The 18826-nt window shown below is 32.1% G+C and overlaps 1 protein-coding gene across 1 annotated transcript in view; it reads right to left on the reverse strand.

The window, feature by feature from the left end:
- Positions 1–17880, reverse strand: part of LOC144441456 (whirlin-like) — a 41222-nt gene extending 23342 nt beyond the window's left edge. The window contains exon 1 of the mRNA XM_078131032.1: positions 17138–17880. Coding sequence (XP_077987158.1) covers positions 17138–17836 — 699 coding nt within the window. The 5' untranslated portion in view covers positions 17837–17880. The remainder of the gene's footprint in view (positions 1–17137) is intronic.
- Positions 17881–18826: the final 946 nt, after the last annotated feature.

Consider the following 18826-nt stretch of genomic DNA (forward strand, 5'->3'; position numbering starts at 1 on the left):
TAGCAACAAAAAGTATTTTGAAAATTATTTTCACTTTTTGATCATGACAATATGACATGACACTGCACTTTGAGCTCACCTTTACTTAGAAATCTCTTAGTTGAATTAGATTTGATTTTGCCTAATGGTAGTAAATGGCAGTTTTATGCTTGTTAGAGCGACAAAACATTTTTGAATATTGTATTTTCACTTTTTTGACCATGAAAATATGACGCGGCGCTGCACTTTGAGCTCACTTTTACTTGAAAATCTCTACTTCAAATAGATTTGATTGTGTAGACTAGCAATAAATGTACTATGGAGTGAAGTGACCCTTCTATTCATGTATTTCATACAAACTTTCTGACTCTGAAAGTTACACGTAAACCACACAATGTCTTCTTTATCTGCAAAACAAGACCTTTTCCCTGATCTATTTTCAGTTCTTAACATTTGCAACACAACATGCACAAAGATAGTCATAGCCATACTGCCGGTACCTATCATTTCTAAACAATTACTCCTACCAGCATGAAAATTTACGCTCCTAAAATAGAAAGCAGCACAAACATCATAACATTAGCATTTAGATTCTCTGAAATACTACAAACTAAAACCCTTTTGAATATTTTTGGAAAATTTTATCAACAAATTTGTGATAAATTACAACACATATGTGTAAATATCAGAGACAATTTTTTTAGAAATTTTGTGACTAAACGAGTTTTGAACAATGGGTATTCAAATTTTATACCAGTGCAAATTACCTGCGTATGACAGCAACATATCACAGAACAGCAACGCTACTAAATTTGCATATTTATTTTAAAATCTATCTGAAATATACATGCACTTGCTCCCTTTAATAAATAATTTGTTTTACAGAATACTTTGATAATATTTGGTAAAATTTTTCTTCTTTTTTTAAAATTTTTTGATACTTCGTTACTGAATTGTATAAAAAGTAAGGGGAAAATGCAAATGAGGAATCTATTTATATGATGTTTATCGTGTACGTGAAACAGATGGTAGTGATCCAAATCATCTATAAATTTGCATCTAAATACCGCTGCTGAACTAAAATGACCTGTTTGGGATAACAAAGACATATTATTAACAAATGGTTGGGAGTATGACGGTATCATATGACCTTTCCATATTGTGAAATGTTGGCATAAATGTATTCTGTATTTCAGTCGTACATGTATGTACCAGGTGAATCATTTCGGTTACGGAAATCATGATTGACATTTCATTGTTCACAATTTGTTGTATTTCATTTGGAACCTGCAGAAATATTTGACATTTTTTTAAAATTACTATATATTCAAAAATATCAATATCATACAAGAGTATCTATTCATATAAATTTATACCAAATTTTACAATTTTTCAGACAATTTAAGATTTTCACCCTAATTGTGAATCTATTTTGCTACCCTAGTTATTTTTTTAACATACATATTATGAGGTAACATTTTAGCTTGTTTTCAAATGCCACTCAGATATGCATAAATTAGTGATTCATGGGAAGGAGCGCTTCCATATAGTAACTGATACAGGAAATATTGGAGTGTTAGATTGCATCTCATAAACTGACTATCAAGCTATAAATTCAAAGTTATGGAGACTGAAAACAGATAGACAGTCTGTACTTTGAATAAACCCTGATATTTCTATATTTTATAATGTAGATGAACATACCAAAATATCAAAACGATTCATAATTTCAACACAGTATACCATTAATTTATTCGAGCTATGGTTTAAAATGATTTTTGAACTTTGAATAATAACATTATGCAATACATATATGATATATAAAACAAACAGTTTTTCTCTAATTCTTTTATCATAAATTAATTAGAATTATTCGAAACGTTTCTTAAAACTTTTTTTAGTGGTGGCGTAAACTGGATAAATATTTCCATTCAGGTATGTATTACATAAATAACAAATCTCTGTAACACCAAATAATAGAATTATAAAATTAAGTTTCCGAAAAACAAATTTTCCACGATTTTAGTCTAGTAGCGAAGTTATATTTATTCAACTGCATGCGAATATAAAGATGTTTTGGTCTTTTGTCAACATTTCAAAACTTTTATAAAATATCACTGAATTAAATTTTTTTAGAATTTTGGAATATATCAAGTATATTGGTTGATTCAGTAGCAGGAAAAAAAATAAATCTGTATAGTAAATATGAGAATAAATATTTCTGAAAATTCAAATTTATCATTCTAACTACTTTTCCAATAATTCTATGGAAAAAATGATGAGCGGGTCATTCTCCTGGTGTGAATGGACAGTTACCATGACAACAGTGATGTAGAAACTATTACTGAACAATAGATGAGTGACGGAGTGATCCACACAAACAACATTAAAGTGTACCAGCTGCGTTGAATAGGTCACCAAGGTATCAGTCATGATGGGATAGAAAGACGGATAAAGTGGAAAAGGGAGAGACAAGCTGCTTCACTGATACATGGAGAACTTTTTGAATCACTCACAGTTGTATTTTATCAAATTGTCAATTTTTATTTTCTGATTCATAGTATGATTGACTAGGTGATTGATGCAAGGAGAAATTTTATTAGAAAATCATTCCATTGTGGTTTTTCATATCATGAATTTTCTATTATTAAATATCTGTAGAAATGTCTTCTCTTTTCTTTTTCCATTTTTCATTTATTTGTTTGTTTTTTTAAAAATGTGTTTATATTTTATTAATGCAAAAGGGAGAAAATAATACAAAACATGAAACTAACAGAAAAAGGGCAAAGAAAGGGAGTCACGCTCAAAATTTCATAAAGAGTTAAAATGAACCAGTGCTAGTAAGTTTACATTGGGTATAATTAAAAGTTCTCATTTCTCATTACAAGTATTTAGTTTGTTCTTTCTCTGAAATACTCTGAATGTACTCAGTACATTTCATCTTTATCGACATTGACTCTAACCTTACTGAATGACAGCAAACTTACATTCATAAATACACATACCATATATTGTTAGCAAAAGTTTCAATATTCTGTTTTTTTAATGAAATGTAATTTTACATATAAATAATTTTTAAAAAACCCAATTTACTCACATTTGGGTTTCCGGGACCAGGGTACAAAGTAAAAAAAGGTCTGAAATTGATACATATACTTCAGAGAGTTCTAACTAATTTCATTACAAGTATACTGCTGCTGTTCAAGGTAAAATGTTATTAGATCTATTTAATCAGCTATATTTAGTTTTATATTAAGTCTACATAATGTATATAATAGACTGAAAATTAACAAAATAGCGATAAGTGTGTGTATGTGTGTTTCTACAATGTAACATATTGTGTGAACATGTGTACGCATGCATTATATATGGATGGAAGGATGGATAGGTGGGTGGGTTGGTGGGTGGGTAGGTGGACGATGTATGTATGTATGTATGTATGTATGTATGTATGTATGTATGTATGTATGTATGTATGTATGTAATGTATGTATGTATGTATGTATGTATGTATGTATGTATGTAATGTACATATGTACATTATGTATGTATGTATGTATGTATGTATGTATGTATGTATGTATGTATGTATGTATGTATGTATGTATGTCTGTCTGTCTGTCTGTGTGTCTGTGTGTGTATGTATGTATGTATGTATGTATGTATGTATGTATGTATGTATGTGTGTCTGTCTGTCTGTCTATGCATGTACATATGTATATCTGCATGTGTATAGGTGTGTATGTGTCAAAATTCTTGTTATATAAAACATTATGTAATAATGAAAAGTACATGAGGTCTTTGTAAAGATCTGCACCACTAGTTTTCTATCAACATTTCCAACACTCATCCATCAAGATCCTAATAATTATCAAAACAAACAGTTTTTATGGTAGAAATATTATTATAATATAAATTTTTAATGTAATTAGACAGCAGAGTAATACCCATGTGAATTCATTATCTAGTCTATATAGCTTAATAACTGAATCTCGTTGTAATCATAAATTCACTGGGGAACATCACTGATTGAAAAATATAATAATATATCAATTGGTTTTAGTTTGCTGTATAAAACTTAAAAGAGAGCATTTTGTATTGTTTAGTTAATATCATGAATAGCCACCATCTTATATGTTTGTTTTTGTTTTAGTGGCACAGTTTAGAAGCTTGTGGTCAGTTGTTTTTATGTCTATTTTCAATTTTGTATGAAGCATATGACAAAGTATTTATGGAATATAAATATTTTCATATTGCCATCACACACACACACACACACACACACACACACACACACACACACACACACACACACACACACACACACTCTCTCTCTCTCTCTCTCTCTCTCTCTCTCTCTCTCTCTCTCTCTCTCTCTCTCTCTCTCTGTCTCTCTAGCTATCTGCCTATCCTCTCTCTCTCTCTCTGTTTCTGTCTCTCTATCTGCCTCTCTGGCTCTCTCTTGTGCATGCTCTCTTGACATCTCTCCTCTATCTCTGTCCCTTTCTCTCCTTCTCATTACTTTTTCTCTCTTTCACCACTATCTCTTCTATTTCTTTCTTTCCTCTTACTATCTCTCTTGTCAATGTTCTAAAACCCTTACATCACAAAACCACAGTAGATGAAACTGACAATGGCCATAATCCTGCCTGAGGCTCATACGCCACAGTGGCTGTGTATGTTCATGACATTGCCATGGTAACCAATTTCCTTATCTCCCACAGTTTTTTAGGGCCAAATTGAAATACCCACAGATTTTCTCTTCACTTATTTTGAAAATGAAATATGAAATTATTATTTGACCAATATACATAGTTTGTCACTGCCGATTTTTATGGCAACATGCTGTCAAAATCTGGTGCCAGAAAAACCATACATGACAGGATACTTTAATACAATAATCAGATCTGTGCAACCAAACCTTTCGAAACTTGTCTGTCTTTTCATCTCCAATTATGTACATTTCAGACACAGCATCAGAATGAAACAAATCTTTTGAAGCTTTGCATAATATGTCTTTTTCTGTTGCCTGTATAAACTCGTGTAAGCTTTACACTTCAGACATAGCAGTTACGAAATTCACTTCAGTTAAGCATACATTTTGAACACAGTGTATATTTCCTCTTGTATCAATTTTCAAATATATTCTGGATACATTTTGGATACAGTGTTGACATTAGCATACATGTACTGTCTAAAATTCTGTTAAAATACATTATGGATACATTTCAAATACAATTTGTACATTTCAGACATAATGTGTTTTCTTATCTTAATAATTCTGTTATTTTCAATCCAGTATTATACTTAGATTGTGAAGAATTTTTCAGAACACAACTGAAAGCTATCAAACAGAATGCTCAGTACGCCTGCTACATGTTTGATGACGTAGCGCTAGCTATCTGACTTTCCCCATATAACCATACGCCTGCTACACGTACGATGACGAAGTGTTAGCTATCTGACTTTCTCCATATAACCATCCATGGATAAACATAAACAGGTGACACATGTTTTTCTTTTGCTTGAATAAAAGGTATATTTTTAAATTCAAATAAACAAAAGTTATGAAATACTTTTACAGTAAAATGTTGAACCAGGATTATGATCGTCTCATAGGCATTGTTTAATATAAAGAGCCCTGGTTTCCGAGTCTGCGACAAAATAGACAAATTTATATAAATATCTCATTCACTTTGTTTGAGGAGGCTAATGGATGAAATAAACATTTTTATGTTTACCAAACCCATTACAGTCATATATATATAGTACCTGAATCAAATCTGATTTTTATCTCAATTTTTGTACAAAAAGAATTTTTTTTTAAATCCCCAGTTTTCAAACTATGTACAGTGCTGTACATGTACCTGCATATACTACTTGTTTGATCACATTCAAAAAACACTTTACATGGCATCACATGATATACCCGTGATTACCCATAAAACACACTGTCAGTTTTTTTGTTGACTGTTGTAAAAGTTAACCCCAGTTTCCCATATATTTTATCACCAAATTTACTGTACAACATAAATCTACTTAAAAGCTGTTCAGGTTGTTTCATTGCTGTTTCAATCATCCTTCACATTATATGTGTTTACATTTTGGTGTTGATCATTGCACTGAAATGTGGTATGTGCAGTTTTGTCAGATTTTTCCCTGTTTTTGACAAACCTTATCAAAAATGCCGATGTATCATAGCTGACATATTTGTCCTTCATTTGATACGTATATCAACATTCTAAAAAAAATCCTACCTTCTGAACCAAATACAGGTGAATTCTCATAAAATCTATTGTTTTTGGAAACAAAGTGACCAAAAATAACCCCTAAAGTAGTAAAATATTCTGACTTTAATACAGACTAACCTCTACCAGGTAAATATCCCTAGGTGGCTGAGTTGAAATACATGTACCACCCAGAAATACAACATTTCATACAATTGACTACAATCTATACATACGCCCTTAACACAAAGTATGATGAATTGAATACACACACAAAAAATATGTCATTTTCAGTTGTATTATAAATACTTCGGCCATAGTTACAAGAAATGTACAAACTTTGAAGTGCGTTTTTTTCATGTAGATTTCAGGTTTCGTTGTTGATCAGAACATCCAATGAAATTTCACTTTTATGATACATAGATACTAGTAAGTTTTATTTGTATTTGATGAAAATTTTGCATATTTGACAAAAATAGTGAATATGCATAGTAACCTTCACTTACATTGGCACAACTTTAGAGTTTAATCTTTGGGTAGTTGAGTTAGTTCGGTACGGCAAGCAAATTTATTTCCAAAATTATCAATTTTTATGTCTCAATTTAGATGTTTACCATCTGGTAATATACTTTCACAACATCAATCAACTCTCTGTCAAAAGACAGACCCTGGCAGAAAAATATCGACCAAAATATCTATAAAAAATTATACGGTTTATTTTGACCCAAGTTTTCACAATCCTTTCCATAGACAAACTTTCATGTTTTTGCTGTTGACAAGATCATCAAATCTACACAAAAACTAATCTAATGTTATTAATTTTAATCCTGTATAATCGATTTTAACTGGTATGGTAATTCATAAAGGTGAGTCATGTGTATATATAAACACATATGTAGATAACATATGGTTCGCCATGGTAACCTTTGACCTTTGTTAGAATGAATTACACTTTCACTGATAACATGCTTGAATTTCTTTCATGGTATAAAATGTATAACAATTTACACAAGCCAAGTTGAATGCATTCAAACAAAAAATACAAGATTTATAACCGGGTCATGCTATTCTTGTCTATATCACTGGTTCTGCAGTGTTCAAAATATGATTGAAAATGTTTTTAAAAATTCCTTTATTTATACCATTTTTTCATGTCATATGTACAAATATTAATATATTTAATCTTTTTCTTTGTCCAACTGGAAAATACTCATGGTTTAAACGGTTTTGTCACTCTTCATCTTCGACTCATAGTGACAAGGCCCCTTAGGTTACTCATATTCCCCTGGCTAACCTGACGAAGCTACTAAATAAACATAAACTGTTACACAGCATGTATATCTGGAACAACTACATCAAGAAATATTTGAACATATCATTATTGATTGTAGTATTCATAGTTAAAACAAAAAATTCTGATTTCTGCATATTTCTGTTCCTCAAAATATTTCCATACATTTTAATTTTATTCATCAATACCAATTTTGATGCAATCTTCTGTAATTTATATCAAATCATTATGCATATGTTTTGTACATATGGTGGACAGTCTACATAGATGAATTCATTTTTCTTCAAAATTGAAAAATAATGTTTTTCTGAATACATAATTGTTACGAAATCAACACAACATACACATCAATACTTTTCTTTCTTTTCAAGCAAGCAAGGAGGGTTGGGTTGTTCAGTTCAAGAGTTTCCTTCTTAATATATCTCAAACTTATAAAAAATTTATATTGCGATTAGTATGGCCCAAAATATACATAACTTTAAAAGCAAACAAATAGATAAACTTATCAAACAATATCCTATCAATACATTTGAAAACAGAAAGGAATTTGTTAAAAGTAACATACTGTCGTTTACAAGATTTGATCTTTCAACTACTAACATTTGAAGTATTGTTTGTTTGTTTTTTGATATCTTTGTTTGTTTGTTTGTTTGTGTTTGTTTTTGTTTATTATTGTTGTTGTTGTTGTTGTTGTTGATGATGTTTGTAGGGGTTGGGGGGGGGGGGTTCTACCTGATTTACTAGTAAATTTACTAGAGATATGTATATATATCACCAAGAAGAAATTATGTAACTATTTAATAATATCATCCAACAAACATTTAATTATGATACATTCAAGTTTTGAAATTACGTGTATGCAATATACTGTGGTGCATTCATATCTCTAGTCTCCTATCAAGCTGATCTCTCTCTTACTGAGAGTCCATAAAAGGTAAACCCTGCTTGAAGTCAAATGATTTAGCTGTATCATTATCACCATGGCAACATCTAACTTTTACATCTCCTCTAGATGTATATTATTAGAAATGAAATAACCACTTCAGGGTAAAGTATTTAATGTATAACCAAATTAAATAAATCTTTCAAAATTAATGCATTTATTGCTCCAAGCTGTAATAACATGTTGTCAATACCTGACTGTATATCATAGCATACTGTAGTGTAAAGTAATGCGTCTGTATGCAATATAGAGTAATTTACGTTAAAACTCAAGTCTGTTTTCCGCTAAAGTGCAGGATCTCAAGTAATTTATTTTCCTATTCACAGAGACTGCATGATTTGGGACTAGATTAATCACTATCCCACTACCTCTGGACCTTCATAAAGAGAGGTCAAATGTCAGTATTGGGGATTACTATGATGTCACTCTCACTAGATCTGTACTTGCTCACTAAATATATTTTCAGTAAGTAAAGTGTTGCTAAGGCCTAACAAAAAAATTGTGCGGTTCTGATTGCCCTCAGTTTTAGAACAGGTAGGGTAGGTAGATTTTTTATTCATTTTTTTACAGATTGGGGTTGGGAAATCGGAAACAAACTATTTTTTTTTAGGCTCAAGTACAGACATAGATCTAGTGAGAAGACAAGCTGGATTCCTGTCTTGTTCACAACTTCAGTATTTTGCCACCTTTAAATTGGGTAATAGGTTTCATAAGTTAATCCAATAACATTTGCAAAGAAAGTCTTTTTATAATGAGATCTATGCAACCAATCTTTATCACAAAGGCCACAGCTTTTGTACAATGGTGTGAAATACATGGTTTTCTCATGATGGAAGTCAATTATTTTCTCTGGTGTCACTGCAGGGCTCTTACATGTTTTAATGATTTCACTTTAAGGTCTATGTTCTAGCATCAGTGAAGTCATAAGCAATGTTTTTGTTACGGTTGGGTAACCCTGGTAACAGTAAATGAGCAAGAGGTAAAAATGCAATAGTTTGCCGTAGAATCCACCATAAATCTGTTTGGGAACCCTGGTAAAACGACGAGGGAACTCTGGTAGATTTTACCTAAATATACTTACCACTCTTGGCAAAAACACTGGTTGGGAACCCTGGTAAAATAACTGGGGAACTCTGGTAGATTTTACCTAAACATGCTTACCACTCTTGGCAAAAACACTGGTAGGGAACCCTGGTTAAATGACTAGGGAACTCTGGTAGATTTTACCTAAACATGCTTACCACTCTTGGCAAAAACACTGGTAGGGAACCCTGGTATTAAAACAACTGGGGAACTCAGGTAGATTTTACCTACTTACTATCCTTAGCAAAAACACTGCATATGGATTAGATATCCATAGGATCATGTATTTGTTATAGACCAACTTTTTTTATAGACAACTGACCTAAATTGTTATCCTAATCTGAACTACATGTAGGTTTTTCAATTTGGACAGGAAGTTATCAATAAATACGATTTACTACAGTGACTATGTATGTCAATTTCATAAATTTTACTTGACATGATTGATGAGTTACAAATTTATTTGCAATTAGTTTAATTGACTAACCCTAATGAAATGAAATGAAGTGAAATGAAATGATGTGGTATAGATGAAATGAGACATATGATATTGACGGCATTCAGAATTATAATAGCCAGACTGTAAGTCACCTCAAATAACACTTTTTTTTAATTTTTCATTAGTGAACAGAATAGTCTTAATAAAATGAACTGAAATAAACTGAACTGAAATGAACTGAAATGAGATGTGATATCGACAAGATTCAGAATGAGTTATAGACTGTGGGTCACCTGAAATATACATTGTTTATCTACTATTAAAGCCTTTACTGTTTTCATTTGTGAACAGAAGAGTTCGAATGAGTAAAATTGAATTAAAATTACTAACATTAAATGAAATGACACATGGATGATAGTAAAGAATGACATATGAGACTCGATATTGAGATTCAGAATGATAAAACTTAGCTAGAGTGTGTCACCTGAAATAGACACTGTTTATCTACAATTTGTAAATCTTTTGAATTTTTCATAAGTGAACAGAATACTTGTGTACTAATGAAGTGACACGAAATAACACATGATATTCAGATTCAGAATGATAAAATTTAGATACATGTAGAATGAATCACCTGAAATAGACACTTTTTAATTTACAAACCTTTAGAGTTTTCATTAGTGAATAGAATAGCCCATATGAAATGAAATGAAATGAAATGAAGTCAAATCAAATCAAATCAAACCAAATAAAAGTGAAATAAATTGAGTCATTGATGATAACGAAATGAGACATGATATTGAGATTCAGAATGATCACTTAGTTAGACTGAATCACCTGAAATAGACCCTTTTTATCTACAATTTGTAAATCTTGCAATTCTTCATTAGTGAATACAAAAGTCCTAATAAAATGAAATGAGACATATTAATGTGATACAGACATCAAACTAGGCTATGACTCAGATTAATTTATATTAAATCTAGTCATTTTAAATGTATCTGGTCAAAATACAACTAATGACACTGACTTTTACATTGACGTTTGTAATAGTATACTGTGAAATATGGGATTTTCAAAAGATTTTAGTCTTACTGAAAGCAAAAATAAGTTGTTTAATACCTGTACCTAATTTTTGATGATTTAGGAAGCCACACATATTGATCAGACATGCAGGCATGGTAGTAAAGATTTTAAATGTAAGAAAAAAGTATCTGGTACATGTACGTCACTGGGATTGCATCATTCTGTATATTTTATTCCAAATGATAATTTAGTACTTCTAAGTACAGGTTGTTGTATAAATACAACACTTGTTTCAAATATGTCTATTTCAGGTTTTACCATGTCTAAATTTCTCTAATTTTCTCAACATGAATGATGATAATCCTATTTAAAAAATATCATTGACATCTGTCAATAAATGCTTATCTGTACTATTACTGAAGTTGGACTAATTTTTGCCAACTTCAAGGTATAATAAACGTATTGAGGGAGAATTCTGACAATACTTTCACAGGAACTTTAGAAGTAATCTTGGATCTTGCCCTAAAAAAACATGTAGTCTAGTCTCTATATGATATTGTTACTAGTTACACTTCTACTCTTAGAGTTGGTACCCAGACTATAAACTACCAACCCTACCAAATGTTAAATTGTAGGTGGGCCAATTTGAATGGGTTCAAACATCCTTGAAATGAACACTTCCGTTTATCTGTTATTTAACATGTTAAGAAGGAAGTGGGTTGAACTGAAGGGCATAATTATAATACAGGAGTACTGATTCCTGTAGCCTCAATCTAATTCTGAGTAAAATACATTCCATTTCACAACCTGTAGAGCCAAGACAATAGACAGGTCCCCCCCCCCTATTGTCTGTGAAAAACTATAATAGCATGGACTCCTGGCTATGATAATCCTCAAAACCATTGAATGACCTGATTAAGCTTATGAAATATATCAAATTTTCTAACCGCCCTTCCAAGAACTGTAAATAGAATATAGGGTGATCTCAAACATATAATTCTTAACACCAAACAACCTAAACTGGTTTACGAAAACATGCTCAAGATGATCAGTTTTCATCCCCACCATATTAGACTAAGATATATTGTGTCATTGAACTCTTAGTCTTATCAGGCTTTCAGTGAAATGAATGGTACCTGATAGGATGGCGTAATCGACACACAGTCTTACAGTCTAGTACCTCAAAGGTCATTACCAAAAAGAAGACATTTTGTAACTCTATGTAAGACCAGTAGACTAAGTCCACTTTCTAAAGTTTCACATGAAACAGGAAACCATCGAAGCAAACAAAGCAAACATTTACATGTCAATAAAAGTCGTCATGGCATGCCAGGTAAATCAATACATTCGCTGTTACTGAGTGCAAACATTGTACATGTACATTGTAATATTCTAACCTGAAAGTCATGGCAATTCATGAATACAAATGGTACCAGCTTCAGTCCTTTTCATTTCATTCTGTCTTCTGGGCTATTTTTAACAAATGTGATTTTCCGTATGAAGGAAATTACACACTTAATGACTTTGTGGAGCTCACGTATGTAATATGGTTACCGTAGTAACTGTCTATAGCACAGACACTTGAATCAATTTGTACAACATTCCTCCATGGTATGAAAATATTGAATACACCATGACATTTCAAAAATAGACATACATGTATTGAAGGCGATTTAAAACTGACAACATCAGTGAATAGTGAAAATATTATAATTACAGCTGATCCGACAAAATAATGAATGAAAACGTTTACATAGATATTGTTAGATTACTAAAATTGGTTTTTCAACTTTGTCTCGACATTTTGCTACAACAGTGACAGACATTGTTGAAGTTACACTAAACTTTGTAATGTCACACAATATATATAAATAAATGTTCTGACATGAGAAAGCAACACCTATGAATGTCATTTCTTTAACATGTACAGTATTATATCACAGATTTTTTGTCTTCCTCAATATTTTCGATCTACAATTTTTAAGTTTGATTTTCTGTATATTTCATTTGATTTTACAGATTTCTTTTCATTCTTAGCTTTGTAATCTTTAGTAATTCCTCCAGGAATTATTACATGTTTCAAAAAATCGCTAAAATATATTCTGTTTTCAAAAATTTTACACCAGTAATTAATATTTCCTTATTACAATTACAGAGAATGTTACAAAATACACTGATTGATTCAAGTTCAAACAAGTGCCGACTGCGAGTCACTGTGGTAACCTTGATCCATGTCCATTTCATGACTTTCAAGATTTCTAAGAGCTAACAAGCTATAGTATTTACATGTGTAGGTGCATAACAATTGTTTACATGCTTTTTTTTTCTCTTATAAATTTAAGGTGCGTTTATTTCTCTGAGTGGGATGTCTTGACATCAAAAGGTCACAGGCTTTTAATTGGAAATCAAGCTATTATCTGGCAACAATCCCTGTGAACATCTCTCAAAATACTAGAACATTTAGTAATTTCACCCAATTAGTCATGGTGAATTTGAAATAGACAATATTTACACTATAATGACTGTGTTTTGTAGATTTGAGGTGAAAAAAAAATGGCCAGTGAATCCTTAGATTTTCTTACATGTAGCCTGATCAAATTCCAACAAGCTTCTGTCATGGTGAATTTGAAATAGGCAATATTTACATAACATCTGATTTTTGAGATGTAGATTACAGGTGGTAAGAAATTGACTGGTACATATCAACTCTTCTTACACCATGGCATAGTTTACATTCCAACACACAAAACTTCTGTGATTAAATCAAATTAGTCATGGTGAATTGGAAATAGACAATATTTACATTAGTTTTGGATTAGTTTGTAGATTTTAATAGCTGATAAGAAATTGATCAAAGTGTGCAGGACTTCCTTATTAGGCCAAATAAAAAAAGTTGTTTGGTTCCGGTTATCCAACCCCACCTAGTTTTTCACACCAACCCTAAACTTTTTTTTATGTATTCGAGAAAAATAATAATAAAATCGCGAAAATCGTGTGAAGTCTTGCAAGAAATAGTGGGTGCGGAAACTGACAATATAAAACTGTTCTTCCAATCTGTAATGGCTGTACATCTGATAGGAAGAAATAAACAACACAGAGACCATTTGGAAAACAATGGACAACCTGAACTAGACACTCACACATGAAAAAATATATATATAATAAAATAAAATAAAGAATCTACCTACACCACCTATTTTAAAATTGAATGTAATCGGAACCACACAATTTTTTTTTTTACGCCTTACAATCATGCTGGGTTCAGCAGTAAAAAACTTTTAAGTATTTCTATCTATCAAGTAAAACAACAACATGTAACATTTACCAAATGATCAGCTTTCTATATAAAATGTATATGCATTATCTGTAGTGTGTGGTCTTCGTTTTAATACTGAACAAACTCTTCTATGTTACATGCACTAGTCTTCTAGTGAATGTTTCCTGTTTTGGCTGTAAATCTTGCAAACAGCAGACATCTTAATTAAATTCCAAGACACCTAACAACAGGTGAAGTGAATAGGAATTGCTGACTAGACTAGTAATCAAATTACACTGACCGTACTTTATTTATAAACACACCTATTGGATAGGGTGGATTCCCGATAACTCAAATCTAAATTATCACCACTATTAACTTACAAGGCTTCTTGACTTCGCATAATGGTTCACTGTTTACCTTCCTGACCCAGGAAATAGAGTGGACTATGTTTTGGAATTTCATGAAATGGACAACATTGTTTGTTTCTCTGTCTATGATATATTACTATTTTTTGAAATTGACAAGGTACCGTAGCATACTGGTGATTAATATGAATTCAAAAATTTTCATTTCATAATTTAAAAAGAATTACTGTACAAGTGATTTTTTTTCCTTTTGTGATGGAAAGCACATATTCAATAAATCCTGAACTCTGATGGAAATATCCATACCAATTCATGGTAAATATTATCATAGTTTGTAACATGGTAAAAAACTGAAAGGGTGGGGGGTGGGTAATTAATGGAGATTAATATCATCTTTTATGTTTTAACTGAGATATGCATGTTGCAACACACATGTGGTCAAGCCAAATAAAAATTCTGATTTTTCATTTCATTTTCATATGCTTCATTTAACAAAAGCTTTGGGTCTGCAGGTAATTAATACATAGAGACAGGTAATTAGGACACACTATTTGTTTGTGTTTGTCAAATTTTTCAATGTAGCATACCTTCCAGTTGGTATAATGTATAAGATAAATAAATTCAAAAAATTGCTAGTTTAATTTTCTACACATGGGAGCAGACATATAGCTAGATTGGAATAGCACCATTTATTTTTCTTGTTTGTTTTGTTTTGTTTTAATTAGCATATCCTCCAAGTTGGTACAATGTATGGCTAAATAAATTTCAAAATTCCTTACTGTGTTTTCTTTACAGAGGAGCAGACTTAGAGCTAAGATGAAGCCATGAATAGTCAAAGTATTTGGGTAGGGACTAGACAAGGTATACATCAATTAAGTGGAATTCACCAGAAGCCACACATTCCAGTACTTTCTAAAAGAGTTTCACTTGAACCACAATACACAGTAGACTTCTGTCACTACCTATTATAATATTAAACCATCGCTATTGACAGAAAAGTCAGACATTACTGCTTAGAAGCCTCCTGATTCTAGAATTGTAAACATTTCATTTAAAAAAAACTGTTTGACATTTTCTCCCTTTCAAGTTGTATTCTTAGCACAATGGTAGGAGTAATAGCTCATGAAATATTAATACTGCTTAAATAACTGACGCCGTAGGCTCTCCTTCTTTGCCAACTGATTGCAAAGTTTTCTTCATTTTCCTCAATCACAACATTAAGCTAATGATTTTCAGGTGATAAAAGATTTCCCTAGCATAATTACAAATCTAATTACGATGGCTATTTAAACATTGTTTCAGTCACAATAGTGTTGAGTGTAAGTTGGTACATGTTGCTAATAGTATGTTATGCAAGGCCAACACTGAATTAAACAATGTACATGCCTGGTTATTGATCCTATGGTACAGGGTCATAGTAATTACAAAATGCTTGGTCAGGGACAAACTCAAACTGTCACAGTGTTGGTGGTCTTTTAGGAATAATTAATAAACATATTGGGGCTTAACTTATCATTTTTTGCCACTACATGTACAATTCAATCTTTCATATTTCATAATATTTTTTTTAAAAGATACAAGTTTTTTCTAGTAAATTTAAAGTAGAAATGTCATTTGTGAAATTTGTTATGGTACATAAGATATCAAGCAACTAATAAAAAATACATATACATTATAAATGTAATGGTATTTTAATATCTTACAAAATTTTCATATTCAATATTATTGAAGTGTTTACAGCGTACTGTACTTTGAAGAGCAGTATTTTACTGAAGGCAAAATCTACCTAAGTTCCCCAGTCATTTTATCATCAAATTTAAAATACAACATATGGAAACATATAAATTTGTCGGAATTCCCCCTCTGTTTTATAATTACAAAGTCTTGTTAAAAACATCATAATTTTATATCAATAAATATAACAATGATTTTTTATTTCCTATTCTCTGATATTGATAATATACATAGAATTGTAGTGTTATTTTGTTTCTGAGCTTATTATCATTCCGGGGTTTGCACTCAAATCTAACACTAATCTGACTGCTGTATTTTTGAGTGTAAAACCTGGAACAATAAAAAATTCAAAAAATAACAAATGACGCCTCTAATGTATCTACTATAAACAATAAAAAATTTCATTAAAATATTAATGTATATCCATCAAGGATATGTAATATATATTTATTATATTAATATATAATTACTTTGTTAGTTTAAAATCTTGCCTACATTTAATCCCTGCTGTTCTTACCATTGTAAAACGTTTTATTCTAAAGTGTACTGTGTAAACAATTATCCCACATTCTCCTTTGAGGCTTTGAATAGAACCAATCATATCTCAGTCTGTGCCAACATCTCAAGGTTATTACAAAAGCATTCATAATTATAATCCTTTCTACTGTTTTATTTTATTTCACTGGTATCGCCATGTATTATTATAATCTGAAACTTTAGTTTTTTTCGCATAATTTTCGACAGTATATAACTCGTTCAATAATATTGTACCATCTTCAAAACAAACTTACCCTTGCAGCTTCTGCATGGCTGATTCTTTCAAACGGAATATCGTTAGCGAGTAGAATTTGATCACCGGCTTGTAAGCCAATTCGTTCAGCTGTACTCTCGGCTTCTACGATCGAGATAAAAATCCCGATACCGTGTTCAGAGCCTCCTCTTATACTAAATCCGAGTCCATCGCTCACATTCGGCGCTTTCTTCAAAATAATCCTTCGAACATCTTTGTACGCATCCGAAGAGAATTTTTGTCCGGAGGATCTTTTGACTGTTTTTCCGTGTGGTTCAACCGTCCTCTGATGTTGCTGTTGTTGGCTTGATCGAGGGAGAGGTGTTCTCCCCCTCGGAGGCAAACTGGATGATCTGTTTACAAATCCAGATCGCGGATACAAGCCGTCTGTGTACTGCTTGTAACGGACATGATCCGACGTTGGTACAACTTGCTCAAGGAGAACGAAAAGGTATTTCTTTTCCGGAGTATCCAAAACAACTCTGAGCGCTTGAACTAAATCGTACACATTTCGACGAGCGTGGTAATCATTCAACGCGTGAACAAAATAAGCCCGGTCTCCCTCATCCAGGAGGTTATTTAAGGCATCGTGCAACCGGCGTACATTTGTTGACAGGGTTCGTCTACCTATTGGCTGTGGTGATGGATCTCGCCAAGACCGACTGGTATACATACTCCGTGGCAGAGTTGGAACCGACATTTTTGGTTTCCACGATTGTCACCCACCTGTGTGAAAAAAAGATCGGCACAGCAATAAAAAAGTTATTCCAAATTTTGGTCCTCTCGATTGTTAATATCCTCCACAATACACTCGCACAAATTCCGACAGTCCATCTTCACAACAATTCCGTGATCGCACAAAAAAATTAGGGTTTCATCGGGTCTGTTTGTATGGTATTCCAGCGGTCTTGTTCCAATACATTGCAGTACGCAGGATGATTACGCATACCGTCTAGCTAATGAAATGGTAGACGCTGATTGGTTACTTTTATAATTGACTGACAACTGAGTCATCCACTCTCGATTTTCACACTTCGCAACTTGATTAGATAAGTCACGCAATCAGAAAAACGTAAGGTTTTTGAGTCACAATGAAGTATATTCCCCACAGTTTGGCTTATATATACGTCAATGTGAAGTGCCCTGCCCAATGACCCACGTTCATGACGTTTTTCTAGATTTCTTTTGTCCGAGATTTCATTTGAAATTTCAGTTTGAGATAAATTGAAAGTGAGGGCGCACTTTATTTTTGTGTGCGTACGTTCTGACACGATCCGTCCGTGCTTGGCACTTATAGTTCACTTATAGTTCACTTATACTTACACATTTACAAGGACCAGCACGTGTGCGGGTTTTTCATGCTGTACGTGTATGTAATAAGACAATACGACTGTAAAACATGTCATAAGGCTACTAGTATGCAAATGCTAGGGAAACAATTCAAAACGCTTCGATAATGCATGTAATTAGGATGCACTCTTGAACCCACTTGTTTTGATTATGAGAGAATATATTTTTTTACATGTTTCATGCAAAATACAAAGTAAGAAAGGGTTTCTTGATATATCAATTTTGATGAATTTGAAGACTTTGAAACATGACTTGGATTCAAAACTTTAATAACTTCGGTACTATAGTTAAGATCTAAGACTCTTCGTGTGTTCAAGTTCGGTCACGGTCACAGTCATTC

The sequence above is a fragment of the Glandiceps talaboti genome, chromosome 10 (assembly GCF_964340395.1).
Source record: "Glandiceps talaboti chromosome 10, keGlaTala1.1, whole genome shotgun sequence".
Lineage (NCBI taxonomy): Eukaryota > Metazoa > Hemichordata > Enteropneusta > Spengelidae > Glandiceps > Glandiceps talaboti.